Source organism: Cydia fagiglandana, chromosome Z (genome assembly GCF_963556715.1).
Source record: "Cydia fagiglandana chromosome Z, ilCydFagi1.1, whole genome shotgun sequence".
Classification (NCBI taxonomy): Eukaryota; Metazoa; Arthropoda; class Insecta; order Lepidoptera; family Tortricidae; genus Cydia; species Cydia fagiglandana.
In genome coordinates, this window is record NC_085959.1 from 34,433,385 (window position 1) to 34,450,680 (window position 17,296).

Sequence of the window (17,296 nt, forward strand, 5' to 3'; positions counted from 1 at the left end):
ACATGGTACGGACTGCGCCAAGAAGGTTTGATCCTGTGTTCTTAGGTACAGTCGACGTCAAATATATGTTTACACTTTTACACCTTATAGTTAGGGAGGCGAATAGGGGAATTTTCGCCAATACTCGAGCGTGGCAGTTTAAGATATGAGAGATACCTTAGACCTAATAGAACAACCTTGTAAAGTATTTAGCTCTATATGTAGTGACGCGCGCCTAGGATAGACGATCAGATTAGTAAAAAAAAATGGATAGTCTGAAATACTCGAGCGCGTCAGATTAAGATATTGGGGGTTGATTTTAGTGTTTAAAGACTAAATTTAACTAATCTGACGATAAGTCCTTGACGCCGCCGAGTTATAGGGTCGCGAACTTGTAAAAAAAAAACGTTAATCCGGCATTCTCGAGCGCGATTTTTTTATTTTTTATTTTGAAGAATATAATCTAAAACTTACTAAAAATACAAAATCTGCCGGTTTCCGCATGACCGGAAGTGTGGAGGAGCCATTTCGTCTTCCTAAGAACGCGTTGCGGCATATAAGTCGCGAACGATACATTTTACAAAAAAAAAGTTTAAATAAACAAAAAAGGTAATTTTATTTTACACAAAAAAGGTCTCTTTACATTTTTGTCCAAAGTTAAAACTTTTTGACTTGAAGCATCATAAAATCGGTCAGATTAAGAGAACCCACCAACATTTTTGTCAGATTAAAAAAATATGCTTTCAGGATACCGAGATAAACCTCCCCTATGAAAATCTGACGCGCTCGAGTATTTCAAAAAAACTTTTTTTTTTTGCATTTTCAAAAATTCATCGTAACTTATCGTCACGCCGAAATCGTCAGTTTTTTTAAAGGAAGCTTCCTTGGGGCCTACTTAACACCCCTTCCGAAAATCTGACGCGCTCGAGTAAATTTTATTTTTTTGCATTTTTGACTACTTTATATGCCTGCCCCACCACGCAAACCGGCAGATTAGTATACCGTTGTTATCAGAGGCACTCGGGGCATACGTAGTATGAATATCTGACGCGCTCGAGAATGCCCAAGTAACTGTTTTTTTTAACATTTTTGAAAAACCGTACACGCCAAACCCACCGCTAAAATGGTTTTTGCCATACGAGCTTTTCTTTTCGAAATTATTTTATCTTTCGATTTTGATAGGTCTCGACGGCGCCGTTGAATTACGCCATTTAGCTACCTCGCCTCCCTAACTATTACTCCTTTGTACATAATAAGGCGAAAAGTGTAAACATATTTTTAACGTCGACTGTACCTACAGAAAGTACGTCGAGTCGTCGTGTAAGGCAATCCAACGTACCTACATCCTTATCGAATCGCACCAAAATCATGGTGTGCTTCAAAATTTGGCTTGGCAGCGACTTCAAACATATCCGTTGGTAACGCATAGACTTTAAAAAGGATAATATTTTATTTCATCCTTTTTGAAGTCGGTTTCCTTTTTTTGTAAAAAGGTTTTATAAATTTTAACTTACATCCTCAAGAGCAATTGTTGATATGTTATTTCCACTTTCCCTTATGTTATACTTACGTTTTTTCTTTTCCGTATACAGAACAATGCATACGTTCGACAAGTTACAATTATTAGCAATAATTTCATTCAACTCCAAAAAAGTTGAAGTGATGTATTGTATGTATATTTTTAACGTTTGCGTTCAAGATGAGAAATGCAGCAGAGATGAGTTGCCAAAGGCGCACGTGTATTTTTTTGGTAGATTTTTTCACTCGACTCCCGCGCTTTTAGCTGGCTTATAAGGCTACAAGTAAATGAACTAGCATCGTGTCGTTAAATAACGACTGACTGTTGTTTTCAAGACACAGAAATTGCGTTCATCATTATTTTCATGAGACGTGCTCATATTTTATTGGTCACATCGCACAGCCATCCCTGGTGCCGAAGAGCCTCTTGAGCTCAGGTGTGATGACCTGCCTCACGAAGTGGTTCTGCCGAGCCACGATAGCGTCTCGCTTGGCATTCTTCACATAGTACTTGATCCCGGGCTTGTGGATGAGGAACGCGTTGTTGAGGATCATGAAATCGTAGTCTTTAACACATAATATGTAACCCTGTAAAAAAATAATTTTGTACAATTAATGGGCTCACGAGTCACTAATGAGTTATGTTAGGGATTATTTAAAAAAAAATCTATCTATGAAAGTGAGTCATTGTTTATCTATGCTGTGTGCATAAACTGATACGTTTCTGCTCTAGGGATTATAGGGATATTTTTCACTTTTTTACGAAAAACAATTGAACTATATTGTTTCAATATGTTTTACAGTTTCCATTCTGATATTTAACTATCCATTTCATATTTTTACCTAAATTATTAATTTAAAGTCTATCAAGATATACTATAAAAGTTTATACTAAGTCATATATTTTTTAAATACATATGTTTTCCACTTTTCTCGTATTCGAAATGAAAAGTAGCGTTTATAACTCGGGTAAAAGGTACCATTTCAGTCTCGGACTATTCGATCCCAAAATTATCCTGATTAGAAGACGTATGACTATCAGTTTATCAAGGTACCAACCGATTGGTGTTTTTATTTAATAGGTATCTGTAAACTTCAATGTTGTGCATAATTTAATCTTTTACCATCGTCGGAAACGCACGAACGTGTTATGCTATTTCAGTCAGTCTCAAGACCGAAGTAGCATGACAAATTACACGAACGTTTCCCAGAAAATACGATGGTACGTAAAGGATTATGCACTATATCTGTAAAAGCGTAGCTTTATCGCAACTGTCGACTACTAACCGGACAAGGCTAACTAATCTATATTCAATAAAGTGTATTTCCATGATTAGGTACATACCTGCGTCATTTTGTCCTTTTTGCCCTCCCAGCTCAGCCGCTCATCGTAGTAAGGGTCTTGGTGAGTGCCGATAAAGATAGGCTCCCAGATAACGAACTTGCCTTTTCTTTTGCCTACGTGGAACACCTCCATTTCTGAAAATATACATATCCAAGGGTTATTGGCGCTATTGCTAAGTCAGACGTGAAGCATATAAGGTACCTATTCATACTGACTAGCACATTTAAAAACTAATTTTATTATGATTGTATCCTATTTATAATATATATGGTTCAAATCCATGTAATAGCTCATTCGGAGCTGGACGACGTTTGGGTGATGTAGAACGAACGGCGGTATTAATATCTTACTTTTTGAATAGGTATAACTAATATGTAGAATACGTGTTTGAAATGCTGCTTGTGGTCGCTAAATCTCCTCTGCCTCGATAAGGGTTAAGTTACTTTTGGAGAATACGTGAATAAAAAACGTCGTTAACATCACGATGTTCTTTCAATGTATTGAACATCGCGAAGTTAATGGCAGTTTCAATCAGTTTAACTTAACAATTCAACTTTTAAGATCAAGCGGTATCGGAAAAAATCCTACTTGATTGAATAAATTTGCAATTTTGCAAAATGGCGTAATGTGGAGCCGGCGCTAAGCGGGCAGGGTACGCGGTGGTCATTGACCTATAATACGCAATTAGAATGCTCCATACGACGGGCAAGGCGCTGCAGACACATAAATAGCTCACGGAGCCCTGATTAATTGCAACTAGCGTAGCCACTTTGCCAAATTACATGCACTTGGACTGAAAAATCAAACGGAATATTGTGTAACTATCCAAACTCGCGTGAGTTTCGGCCTGTGTTATTATCATTACCCTACCTTTCTCTCAAGTCATATTTATGTAGCCTTTGTTCATATCTGATACCTACCTAGGTACTTAAAATAAGAGTTTGAGTTAAAAATCACTTTATGCTAGAGTTTTTGTCAGACTTCAAGCCCGGTCATATGAGAGCGAGAGAGGAGTTTCTGCAGAATAATTTAATTAGTACTTATGATTCCAACAAATTGTGTTTTTTGAAAAACAAATTATAGCCAGCATACGATGAATGTGGTATGATACCTTTGGGTATGGTGCTTTACGCACACTAGTGTCCCATCCTCTCCTCTTGACGCGACCTCCCTTTAGCATGAAATTTGTCCCTGCATCATACTGCATTTATTGAATGCTGGCTATAATTTGTCTTCGCCATACATTAGAACATAACTTGACCGAATCATTAATACCTATACAAATGATCTTGCGTTGTAAATTGTTAACACATTCACTGCCCCCGACGCACATGTGCGCTCACCGTCATACAAGTTTGTTCCTAACTTGCTAAAATGCGTTATATAACCAATTTAGGCTTATTAAATAAATTGCTTACGGGTTGTTTCACTAGCAGACATCCACTGCTGCGCTTGAGGTATATTGTGGCAGGTTGGACACACAAATTTGTGGAATGGAATGGCTTTCTTCTTCTTCAACATCTCCTGAAGCTCAGTTTTGGTTGATGGCACCTGGAATTTACCACTCAATTTATAATATTAAATTGTAATTAAGAGGAATGGGAACTTGACATTTTATGAATTGGCGCTTATTTAGTAGAAGTAAGTATAAGATAAGATAATCCCCCACTGCCAGCTATGTGACCCATGCGTTTGGCCCATGTCTCTATTGTTTCCCATAAAGTTTTAAGTCAAATGTATTGTTTGTACGAATTTTCGTTATCCATAATTTGGTTTTTTGACATCGTACGAAAAGTGCTATTTTACGCACTAGTGCGGGAAAATACAACCATATGTACTGTAAAGAGTATTTGTATTGTAATCTGATAATCATTACATTATGACTTGCAATAATTATGCCAAACAAAGGGATCCGGTTTGGGCCCTAATAGGTACACCACTAAATATAAAAATACTCACTTTGACTTTGGCATCGACTTCAAATATGCTGATTGGAAAGACCCTAGGTTTAGTTGAAGTGTTCAGAGGTTTTGCGTTTCTCGCTATCATATTCAGGAACCGCGGGACCAGATTAGGGCTAGGATACAACTCGATGTCCGATGGCAGTACGTAGTGCGTGAGCGCCGAGTCTCGCGCGATGTTGCGAGCTACATTCACGGGATAGAGCAGGCTTTTCTGCTTCATGTACGTCGAGTTGGTCACTACATACGGCGGGTTGCTGCTGCAATTGTATGGCGTATTTAGGAAGCTCTCGGGGTCTGGTATCTGCAATTAAATTAAGACAAACCTGAGTCTTTATGTACGTATATACCTACTTAACCATTTCAGAAGCACAGAAAAAAATCAAGTTGTATTGTAAGCTTTTTGTGCAAGAGTGAGACGACTCGCACATACATGCTTATTAAATAAATTGGATTACTTAATTTGAATTGGCTATTTGGAGGTCATGGGTTCGAATTACGGTAAGAACATTTATGTGTGTGTGTGTGTAACATGTGTCACATGTATGTATGTGTCTGTGTGTGTGTAATATTTGTTTCTGAGTTGGATTTAATGTTATAGGTAACTATGTATTCTAAATGTATATTATATCGTCGTCTAGTAGGTACCTACACACAATCCAAGCCTTATTGAGCTTGCTGTCAAAATAGGACGATTTCCCCATAAAATTTATTTTACTTATTTACTTTCAAGCGGTTATTAACATTTAAGTGATCATCATCCTCTTCCTATATGTTTTCTTGCCACGGCTCATGGGTGCCTGGGGTCCACTTGGCCGACAAATTTACATAGGCGCAATTTTTTTTCTTAATATTTTGGGTCATGGCACTCTGTGTCCAATTCGCACGTCGCATGCTCGTACCTATGCCATGCGTCTTAGTGATCCTATATAAATTATACATATAAAATAGTTCTGTTTGTGATGTGTAGGTATTAACTATAAACTTACAGCTGTTATTCATAGGTTGTAGAGAGGCATTAAGGTTGAAAGTTCGTTTATTTAGCATTAGAAAAAAAGTAAACAATCTTGACGTGTCTTTTTTATGAACTATTGAAAAACGCTTTAAAAAATAGTTTATATTACTTATGAAAGCAAAATAATGTAAAAGATCGTATATGATTTATAATTCTAACATAATTGCTGTGACTTATTATTCAATGGTGATTTTTAATAAAAAAACATGTCAAGATAGCTTACATTAGAAATCAAGTAAACAATCTTGATGAGTCTTTTAATTGAAAAACAGATTTTAAAAATAAGTTACGGCAAACATGTAACAATTATGAATCTAATACGATCATTTATTTTCTTCTTGTTACATAAGTAATAGTTACTTACTAATTATTTAAAAGCATTTTTCAATTTAAAGACATGTCAAGATCGCTTACCTTCTTTAATAGTTATTTGTTTTACAAGGGGGCAAAGTTGTTGTTTAACCGCTCGTGCTAATATTGATACCCGAGCCAGCGAAAGATTCCAAAATTGAACCACGAGCGTAGCGAATGGTTCAAAAAATGGAATCTTGAGCGTTGCGAGGGTTTCAAAGCACGAGGGTTAAACAAAATTTGCCCCCGAGTGAAACACAAAATTTTTCACCACACCAACCCGAAGCACATATTAAATGTAAAATATGAAACAAAATCAAACCAAATCAAATCCAAATGAATGTTTTTAAATATTTATCATCCAAAATCATCATTTAAAAGTCAATTCTACCAGCAAACATAAGAAAACCACTCAAAATTTGCATTTGATTACTTTGCCTCACATGTGAATAAAATGCAACTTTGCTATCAGTGTTTGAAGTGCAAAGTAAGCCTTTCCGAGCTGGTGTGGTGAAAAGTTCTTTATAATGCTAGAAAAACGAAGTAATAGGCGGAAGCTCTGTGGTGGTAACTCACCGTGCTCGGTATATGCTTGTGTGAGAAGAATACGTGGAAGGTGACGTACGAGCGGACGAGGTCGTTGCCGGTGCAGTCCCGGAGGTACCTGATGCTGTTCACCGTGGGCGACAGGTCGGCGCCCGGCGCGTGGATGGCCAAGCTTACAGGCGCCATCCATCTGGAACAAACAGTTTCAATATTAACTAGAAGCATACATAACTAATAGTACCACTACACTAGTACTACGAGCCCCGATGCATATGTTTTCGTCAGGTGACCCCATTTTTTGAGGTTCTCGCGTTTGTTCAAAAATAATGTTTTTGTTTAAAAATACTAATATTTAATGCTTATACTAATGTAATTTAATTTTATATGGTAATACTCTGCAATAACCAAATCCAAATACAAGAAATACCGTTTGTAATGAAAGAAAAATATAATGATATTTTATTTTTTTGACGGGTAGGATTACAACATATGTGAAAAGAGCTATTACCAGGGAAAGCAATAGGGCTCTGCCAATGTACTGACAATTTTGTTTTGAGCCCATGCATGCAGCAGTGTTGTAAGAGAGGACAATATGAATTGGACAACGTTTTTGAAAAGTCCTTTTTTTCAGCAATAAAAGTCTCATGCAATTTTATTATACGATCAAAATAAACTACATTAAACATTGCTATTATGGTTTCCATTACTGGGTCATTATAAGTTCATGTGTAAAATTTATTAAAATAAACAAAATTGTTGCGCGGAACTAGACGAAATAATTTGCATCGGGGCTCGTAAAGTATAGTTGAGCGTTTTCCAAAAAAAATTTACATTTCATTCATGCGTCCCTTGGAGTGGCCGGCGCTGGCCCATCGTGTAGAGGGGCCATAACCTAGTGCGTATGTGCCCGATTGACCGTTTCCCTTTTATTTCAGAACGTTTAATAAAGCATTTGAACAGTAAGTACGTATGAGTACTTAGACCGTCTCGTCTTTAATAATTTATCTAAGAAACGAATGCTTTATTTCGTCTGCATGATGAATTAAAGTTAAAATTGCCACCATAAAATACACAAACAAGCTATAAGCAGAACGCACTTAAAAAGCACAGCGTAGATAATCTCAGAGTAAAAATGTAGGTACGAGTATATACATATTCGGTATAAGTTTATTAACTTTTCAAGAATGGTATCACATTGACTGTAGTTAGCATTAGTAATTCAGTAGGAGTTAAGCTAATTTCATTTGCTCCATGTGTATGAGGACGGGGAATTGCGTGACCACCCAGTATTTACTTTACTCGTCGCTTGATAGGTTGGACTATAGTTCAACTTGTATAGCTGCTTTTGTGATTTTACATATAACAAAATATGCAATCTTGAAGTTTTACAAGTAGTCGATTTATTGGCAATATATTTTATCATTAGAACGAGACGGATGGAGAACGAGGGAGAGGCGTGTGCCCAGCGGTAGGACACCATGTAGGCTATTGATAATATTAGATAGGTACTTATACATATAACTATTAAGACTGAGAACTGACTAAGAAACGGTTAATTTTGTTATTGGTTCGAATGGTGTTGTAATCGTGGAGTCGATGGAATTTTCGTTTCTTTGTTTTTGCTACAGAAATCCATTTACGACAGCTTAGCCTCCATTCTCCGTTAAGTACCCAGTTTATCAAAGCAAATTCAAATAATTTCAAGCCTAAAGCTTATTATCACTTGTACACCTAGGTACCTAACTGTTGCTGCGTTTGGATTGTATTATTTCGCACATTATTAAACGATTAAAATAGAAGCGCGGCTTCGAACAATGGGCCATAAAGCTGCAGAAAAGAAATATATTCCTCGTTAAACTCGTCGTGTCATGGGAGGTGAACAGACGAGGTGAGTATTTAGGTCACGAAATTCACAGCTACCGTAGTCATAGTCACCCTCGTTGATATTTAAGGAAATCGATAATGCCTGCATAAAAGTGAAACTTCCGACACATTTATTACGGGTTGGTGGGTTTGCGTAATCGTAAAGTAAATTACCTAGTGTACAGCATGGTACGTTACTAAATTTCGCTTCGGTTGACTGCGCTGGGAGGCAATGTTGTTATTACAATGATTATGATTATAAATATTGACCTCCGACACACGTTGTTATGAGAGTTATATTGGATGACATTGTACATAGGTACATAATTCCGAGACTATTAGCAGTACAAGTTTATTGCGCTAATCATCAATAAATTGAACATAACAAAAATTCCATAGCAATTAAAAATAGTAACAATATCGCAATGAGGAAATAATACTTTTATTATTAAGCTTTGTCCACCTACATAATTATAGCCAGGAGCTCCAATTATAACATGCAGTCACAAAAAGCCAACGATTTTATATGAATAACAGAAAAACCTAATCACGGACTCACGGAAAATAGGCAGTAAATAGTAAGTACCAACGGTAGTTACAAAATAAACTCATGGGATAGGCTAGGTAGGCAATGTAACTTATTTTAGTGCTTCCTAACCTGCAAACTAGGTTTATTATGCTTTTAATTTAAAAAAGTTTTTGTAACACTTAGGAAGTCTACTAAGATTAATATCTCAAGAGTCCCGTCCCAAGTCAAGAGTGTACAAATGTCAAGATAGTTATAATGATGTGAAATACGAGTAGGTATATTAGTTAGCTTATGTATTTTTGGTAATTTAGATAACAACTGATAAAGGCGAAAGGAGAAAAATATGTTTACCTATCAGCAACTTGAAAAAAACGTATACCTACCTACATACATTTTGGTGCTGGCACAGTGAAATACGTTGCTTCATATTTATAAATCTAGGCAGATACATTATAATGAATTCTCTTTGATCTAGGTGTAGGTATAATTTCGAGATCGAAAAATTTAACAATTGGGTTTTATCGGCAGCGCTGTGTTCAGCAGAGAGTTTTATCGGCAGCGCTGTGTTCAGCAGAGAGTTTTATTGGCAGCGCTGTGTTCAGCAGAGAGTTTTATCGGCAGCGCTGTGTTCAGCAGAGAGTTTTGACAATGAACTCGCATTGCAATTGTGACTCTCAATACCTATTATGTGTATATACACGTAACAATACTATATTGTAATAATACTCGGAGGATGTTGCTCAATACAATTGCACAAATGTTAGTGGGTAAGTTGCATCTGACCAAGAGGTATCTTTTGACATCTTAACATCATTATAAGTAATTGTAATTGTTTTATACCCGAATGTGACGTGACAACGTGCAAGTAAAATTACGTTGTACATAATTGCAAGTCGTGAAATTAGGTGTCGTAAACAAAAATTTAAGTACAGCATGGTTGGCGAGACATGGTAGCTAGGCTCGGCAACCATGTCTGTTGAATTATGAAGTTCGTTGTTTTAAAATATTCACCTTTAGTTAAAATATCATACCTATATATTATACACGAGCCACGGCCAAATTCGAACTTTAAGATACTTCAGTTAATGGATCTAGAAACGATATGGATTAGATATGTCACTGTCAAATGTCAAATCATCACTGACACATCTAATCCATATCGTTTCTAGATCTATTAATTGACGTATCTTAAAGTTCGATTAGGGCAGAATGTGTCCTATTCACTCTTCACGTGACACCTATACCGTATGTGCTTGAAAATATATCTAACTAACTATGCGAAAGTTAATTACTGTTTGATTTGGGTAATATTTTTATATATGTATCTTGATTCTAGTATTATATACTAATGAGAATCCAACAGAATATTGTATCCCTATCACGGAACAATGGTGTTCCGGACATTTGGCAGACGTGCGCGGAGTCGAAGCCAACACGTAGAGTCTCTTTTGACAATTTAATGGGACGTAAGACCGAGCGGGTGCTGGCCTTAGGCACTGGTCCCACCGCGAGCTAGTAAGCTATGAGCTATCGGCTATAAACACATTTACATTTACACGGGAGTGCTTATCTTTTGTTCGTGTTTATAGCCGATAGCTCATAGCTTACTAGCTCGCGGTGGGACCAGTGCCTAAAACTATTGCACACTTTGTTTTTACAAGCTTTGCAATGTAAGTACCTAACTTTGTATTTTTGTACGGGCAGGCGTGGCTCACTCCGCCTTTTTTTTCGCATTGCTACAGGTACATCCGTTCCACACCAATTTTGGTGCCTAGCCATATATAGCTATCCATGCCGGCGGCGACCCTACCTAGTTACGAGCGTGAGCTCGAACATGGCTGGCAAAGCCGAACTTACTTTTAAAAATTCTATCGCAGGTGGGGCAGTCCAGTTGACCAGACATATTATAGGTGTAATTATTTCATACATATGTACCAGTAAGTCGGGTGAAAATGCAATATTATGATACCATCGAGCTGTTCTGATGAGTGAGACAGGAGGTGGCCATAGAAACTCTGTGATAAAACAACGAAACTTAATTGTGTTTGGGGTTTTTAGAATTGTCAGCGATAAAAGCTTCTATCAAAAATTAAATTTCTGCCAAAAACATTTTACTCTGATTTCCTAATAACGTAATTATAACGCATGCCATATGATTTATTTTCTTTAAAGTTAAAACAACAATTGAAATTCAAACAACTTAAATATTAATATACTATTGTTCAAAAGTTACACAAGAAATAATTTTGGCAGCCTTAAAACAAAACCATGTTTTTGGTTGATAAAACTTTTCGAACCTCGTTCGCTCGGTAACGGTGCAAAGTTTTTGGAAGGTCTGTTTTGGGGGAGTTCCACGAACCAGTGGGGCGTATAATTGGAGGGTGCGGTGCAGACTGTTGCTAACTTCACGCCCGAGCCGTGCCTCGTTTGAATACTTTACATATTAAGGTACTAGCGTGCTCGGGATACAGCAGTAATAATTTTTAGTTTTACTCAATAAGTCTCATGCATGTTTTTTTTTAATCATTAGGTATTTATAGCGTTTGAACACCGGAAATACTTAGTAAAAATTCTTTTATAAACCTTCCCATAATATTGTTTAAAATAATTAATAAAGGTTGAAAAATTTTGAGCGGTTGAAAGGCGCATAATTTTTGGCGCTCATTCGACAGAGCGTGATGACTTCACTCGGTGTGAATGCAACTGTCATTTGCTACTTAGTGGCGAGTCAGGTCGTAATGCCATATCTTTCACTCTTGGTTGGTCTTAACAATTTGTTAAAACGAGTGACGTCACGTGACGTTTCGACTAAATGGCGTTGCATTTCGCTGCGTGAATAAATATACTAAGGACTGTATCGTTTATTATAATAAATACAACTTTACTTAGCCGTTTTTTCTGGTATTATATTTTTATTAAAAAATTACACATATAGTTTAATTAGTGCTTTAATAATAAGTAACATTTCGTCCTGGGAGATCACGTAAAGCATATGGTTTGGACAATATTTACCCAATCCTCCCGAGTAACTACAACGATTTTGGACAAATACTACAAGAAAATTTACGGTTTGCGAACAAGACGAGATATTACACAAAAAAAATCGTACTATGTAAACAGCAATTACATATGATTCGTAAAGCGAAACATCTGGGCATAGTCTAATCATTTCTTTTAGTTGGAAAAAAAGTTTTGGATCTGTGCTTGGTGGCCTTTTAGAGAATATGGCATGTTACTTACGACAACCCCGACTTTGGTATACAATATAACCATCATGGAGCGTTTCTATCGACCTGTTCTAGCCATGGTTCAACGCCATGAATGTCCGTTAGGCTTTGGATTTCGGTAGATTCTTTTAGCTGTTTCCCTCATTTCGCTGGCGTCAGAAATTGACGGGCATCCAAAATGTTGCATAAAAAGTCGTTTTCATGTAAAGATAAAAAATCACCACATTTATTCTGTGGATGTTCAATTGAGCAATCATGAAAAGGACACTTAGATGGCATATTTTGGCAGCATATTAACCTTTTGTTTCTTTAAATCGTACCAAGGAATCGGTGAAATAGTCTCAAATTAAGCTCGATAGGCTTGTCCAAATTACAATTGCTAGACGGTATTAAAATCATCATAAAGTCCCTAAAATAAAATAAATGTAAAACCTTCTTATATCAGATATGGCTTAAAAATACCCCCAGAGTATACCTTAAGAACATAGTTATACAAAATAATACACACGTCAACAGTTAGACCAGGTTTTATTTGTATTTATAATAAACGATACAGTCCTTAGTAGTTCGCCCCGAACTGTGAACTCGCGGTTAACCAAAAATTATAATAAAAAATAAGTTTAAAAACTAAAACCCGACTACTACGACTATTTACAGAGTTTCAGAGGATCGCCGTGGTCGTATGCCACGATTATAAACTTTAAGGTAAAGTGGCATACGACCACGGCTATCCTCTGAACCTCTGTAAATACATATATAAAAAAAAATAGTAAATTATATTACGTTGTATAATACAACTTGTATTTTTTTATGGAAAAAATTGTAACATTTATAATATTCCTTGTTCGATAATTTTTAGATAAGAATTCTATCTTGTTTCATACTTTTTAGAGCGCGATTTGCAGTAGTCGGGTTTTAGTTTTTAAACTTATTTTTTATTTAATTAATTTTGGGGTCATGATTTCGTTACTAACTATTTGAAGTCACTTGATATTACTTTTGCGACGGCGTCCGCAGTACAGAAATGCATGCAGAGAGCCGCATATATCGGGCTACGCCCGACTCCTTTGGTATGAGGGCGTCGAAGGCTCCCGTCTTTGGAACGCGTACGTCGGGCTACGCCCGACTGTTTTAGTATGAGGGCGCCGAAGGCGCCCTGCCTTGGAACGAGTACAGCGAGCCTAGTATGTCGAGCTGCGCCCGACATTTTTAGTATGAGGGCAACTTCGGCGCCCGGCTTTGGAACGCGTACAGCGAGCCTCGTACGTCGGGCTGCGCCCGACTCTTTTAGTATGAGGGCGCCTTCGGCGCCCGGCTTTGGAACGCGTACAGCGAGCCTCGTACGTCGGGCTGCGCCCGACTCTTTTAGTATGAGGGCGCCGAAGGCGCCCGGCTTTGGAACGCGTACAGCGAGCCTCGTTCGTCGGGCTGCGCCCGACTCTTTTAATATGAGGGCGCCTTCGGCGCCCGGCTTTGGAACGCGTACGTCGGGCTACGCCCGACTCTTTTAGTATGAGGGCGCCGAAGGCGCCCGGCTTTGGAACGCGTACGTCGGGCTAACGCCCGACTCTTTTAGTATGAGGGCGCCGCTTTGCCACGTACAGCGTGCCTCGTACGTCTCTTGTAGGGAATGTAGGGCTGTTTCCTACATTTTGGCTGATCTGGACTTCTATACCTATTCACTTTATAAAATATTGCAGATCATTAAAAAACACCATGTAGGTATGTAGTGGCCAAACAAATTTCTTTTGCAAAAACCTTCTTGTATCGCCTTAATCGGGTAATACGCGGATAGAATTCAGAGCGCTTATAGATTCGTAGTTCGAATTACCTACCCGATAAATTAATGTTTTATCGGGTTCATGTAAGCAAAGCCGGGTGCAAAAGCTAACAATATGTATATATTTCAAATGTGCTAATTAAGCTCTTTCAAATGATATACAACACGCCATCATTACTTATTTTTATTTTTTTGGTTCGTCCCTTTATGACCTCTAGAGGGCGCCGTGTTACTTTTTTTGTGACGTCATATAGCCTATAACCAGCGGACGCTTAAGACGATTCGAATGACATATCGTTTGTCAAATTATAATGCGTACTTTAGGAGTCCTGAGGGAACAAATGAACATACATACATACATACCCACATACATACCGATCAAAATCATAACCCTCCTTTTGCGTTGCCGTAGTCAGGTAAATATAATATATAGCGATTGATTTTGTTGCACAAATTAGATACTCGTATAGTGCGACATAAAATAATAGAAAATAAATGAGGGCGCCACTTTCTACGTAACTGTCTCATATTTGACGTAAAATGCTTACACATGGCAACAATTTAGTATGGACATTTTTGAGTTCAATTTTATTTAATTTCTACTATTTTATGTCGCACTATAGGCGGCAATGGATCAAAGATCGCGTGGATTTATTCCAAGGTTTGTAGAGCCCTTAGGGCCCCCCCACATCTAGCGTCTTTCGAGCGTCGGCGTCTACAACTGTATGGCCGCGCTCGACGCAACGTCGACGCAACTGCGCAGCGACGTCATTTTCCATAGCGCTGACCAGACGCCGACAGACGCCGACGCTAGAAAGACGCTAGATGTGGGGGGGCCTTAACAGATAGATTTAAGCAAAGAGTAGTATTTATAATATAGTTGGTAAAGCAGATCTTGTCAGTAGAAAAAGGCGGGCAAATTTGAATAATGTAGGCGCGAAGGGATAACGTTTCATAGAAAATTTGAATTACGCGCCTTATTCTACTAACAAGATTTGCTTGACCATCTATATACAGGGTGATTCAGGAGACGTGAGCAGGACTAACACTGCGCATTTCTTAAATTATAAGCAACTGTTTCGTATCAGTATTAGTGAGGTTAACGTTAATTTTCTAGTCGTGTTGAAAAAAAAAGTTATTAATTTATTTACGACATGCATGGTCACTCTACAATTAGAATACTAAACTACCGATATTCTGAGTCAAATTGAATGTCATTACGGTCTGGTTACTTTTGAAAACACGTATCTCACTCAAGTTTGACAGTTTATTTTCTTCGTAATCATAATGCTGTCATTACGGTTAAAGAGGTTTTATGTTTATTAATTAGGTATTGTAGGGTGACCATGATTGTACAGAATTAAATTTGCCCTCGCCAAAAAGTTAAAAAATAGGAAAAAGTGTGGTTGTTTCACTTAAATACGACGGTGATCGATCAATTATCAGTTACTGAGTGTGCAGGATTAGTCCTGCTCACGTCTCATGAATCACCCTGTATAGGAGAAAGAGAGCCCTCTCGTGGAACTTTTTTCCATCAATTTTGAAGCGCCATCTGTAATTCTTAACCAGAAACCTCAACGACAATATCAGGGGATAAAGGGCATAAATAGCGTCTAAGTATGTTGCGAACGTCAAAAACTTCGACTTTGAAGAAAGGCTTCAGGGTATTTATTAATACACGAAAACAGATTAGGTACTTTTAACTTGACTGTTGATGCAAATAAAGTACCTATCATACAGGGCTATAATAACACACAATTAGACCACGAAACACATTTACACGCAGCAGGTTGTGAATCTACCCGCCATGATTTTTTCTGAATTTTCTGATAATAAAGTTCTCAGCCACTGTGATGGCGTATGAAAACTTTGTTTCTTTTAACATTGTAAAACTGAAATTTATTTATCTGAATTATGTCGTAGTACAGCCAATAAATACGGTGTTAAGTGTAATGTTTTGAGTTTCATTTGGCTAAGTTGTTTTTTTTTGTGACAATCGCCTCCATGGCAACGAAGCCATAAATAGTCTATTCTATCAGATGTCTTAACAAAAAATTGTTTGTTTCATGCTCTGGATACAAGACTTTTAAGACATTCTGACGAAATAAAGTGAAGCCATATAAAAAAAAATAAGTTCAGCGTTAAGTAATATAGATGGCGCTATTTTTTCGTATAAAGGGCTTTGTATACGGCTGTCCCTCCCCTGGATTCAAGTCACCACCTTAGAGATTAAAATAAACTGTATCTGACTATAGACAATTATTTAAAGTATGTAAAATTTTACCAGTGGGATTAAAACTCAAATATATGTTAGCTGTAAACAGTCATGGCAGCCAGGATCACAGGGATCTAGTCAATCATAGTCATAATACCAGAGCACTAACTGCGGGCAAATATGAAGTACGAGTACCTAGGGTGTATAATTATTATGGCGATAGGACACTAAAGAAACGTTTACCCTATTTACTGAACACTTTGCCCACGGATATACCTAGTAAAAGAGCCCAAAATAAATAGATTTAAAATCAGTCTAAAAAGGTATCTCCTGAATACTCTATAGGGGATGTGTTACCCTATAGTGTATTCATGATATACCTTCCTATTTCAACTACGAATGTAAACCTATTCTAATTTTTAAATTTAATTAAGTATAGTATTATAGTATACTGAGACTCCACAGTCAAACTAAATGTAGTTTTGTGGAGCATTGTATGCAAGGCCTATTGACTTCCTTGGAATGACGTGACCCTTCATAATTGTACATGTGTGCTCCGTTTCTAGAGCTGTATTGCCAGTAATTACCATAAAAATATTTTACTACAGCAACATTGCTAGAACTGGCTTTGTCTATACGATTTCTAGGAACAAATCCAATTATTTTATCAAATATATTTTGATTTGTATTTTATGAAGTCATATGTAAATTATTATTTATATTTTGAAATATGTAAATTATTATCTATTTCAGTTTGTCTTGGTCTATGTTCATAAAATCTATGAAGGGTAGACGTGCCTCTACCCTCCTTGATAAAATTTAAAAAAAAATCTTTGTCAATAGGCCTCTTTGATAGGCCTTGATTTGAGTCTGGCCGGTAAGAACATAGACAAGACAAAAGTCTGTAATGTCAATGCTGTCATTTAAGTCATTTAACGCCAAAAATATAAATTTTCATATAAAACGA

General features: G+C 37.2%; 1 protein-coding gene across 2 annotated transcripts in view; it reads right to left on the bottom strand.

Annotated features, from left to right (window-relative positions):
* Positions 1-634: 634 nt before the first annotated feature.
* The window catches only part of LOC134678559 (beta-1,4-glucuronyltransferase 1), an 88,233-nt gene continuing 71,571 nt past the window's right edge, over positions 635-17,296 (bottom strand). For both annotated transcript variants that reach the window (XM_063537177.1, XM_063537178.1), the window contains exons 3-7: positions 6,746-6,905; positions 4,802-5,107; positions 4,261-4,393; positions 2,843-2,976; positions 635-2,085 (exon numbers count right to left, since the gene is read on the bottom strand). In XM_063537177.1, coding sequence (XP_063393247.1) covers positions 1,888-2,085; positions 2,843-2,976; positions 4,261-4,393; positions 4,802-5,107; positions 6,746-6,905 — 931 coding nt within the window. In that variant the 3' untranslated portion in view covers positions 635-1,887. The remainder of the gene's footprint in view (positions 2,086-2,842; positions 2,977-4,260; positions 4,394-4,801; positions 5,108-6,745; positions 6,906-17,296) is intronic.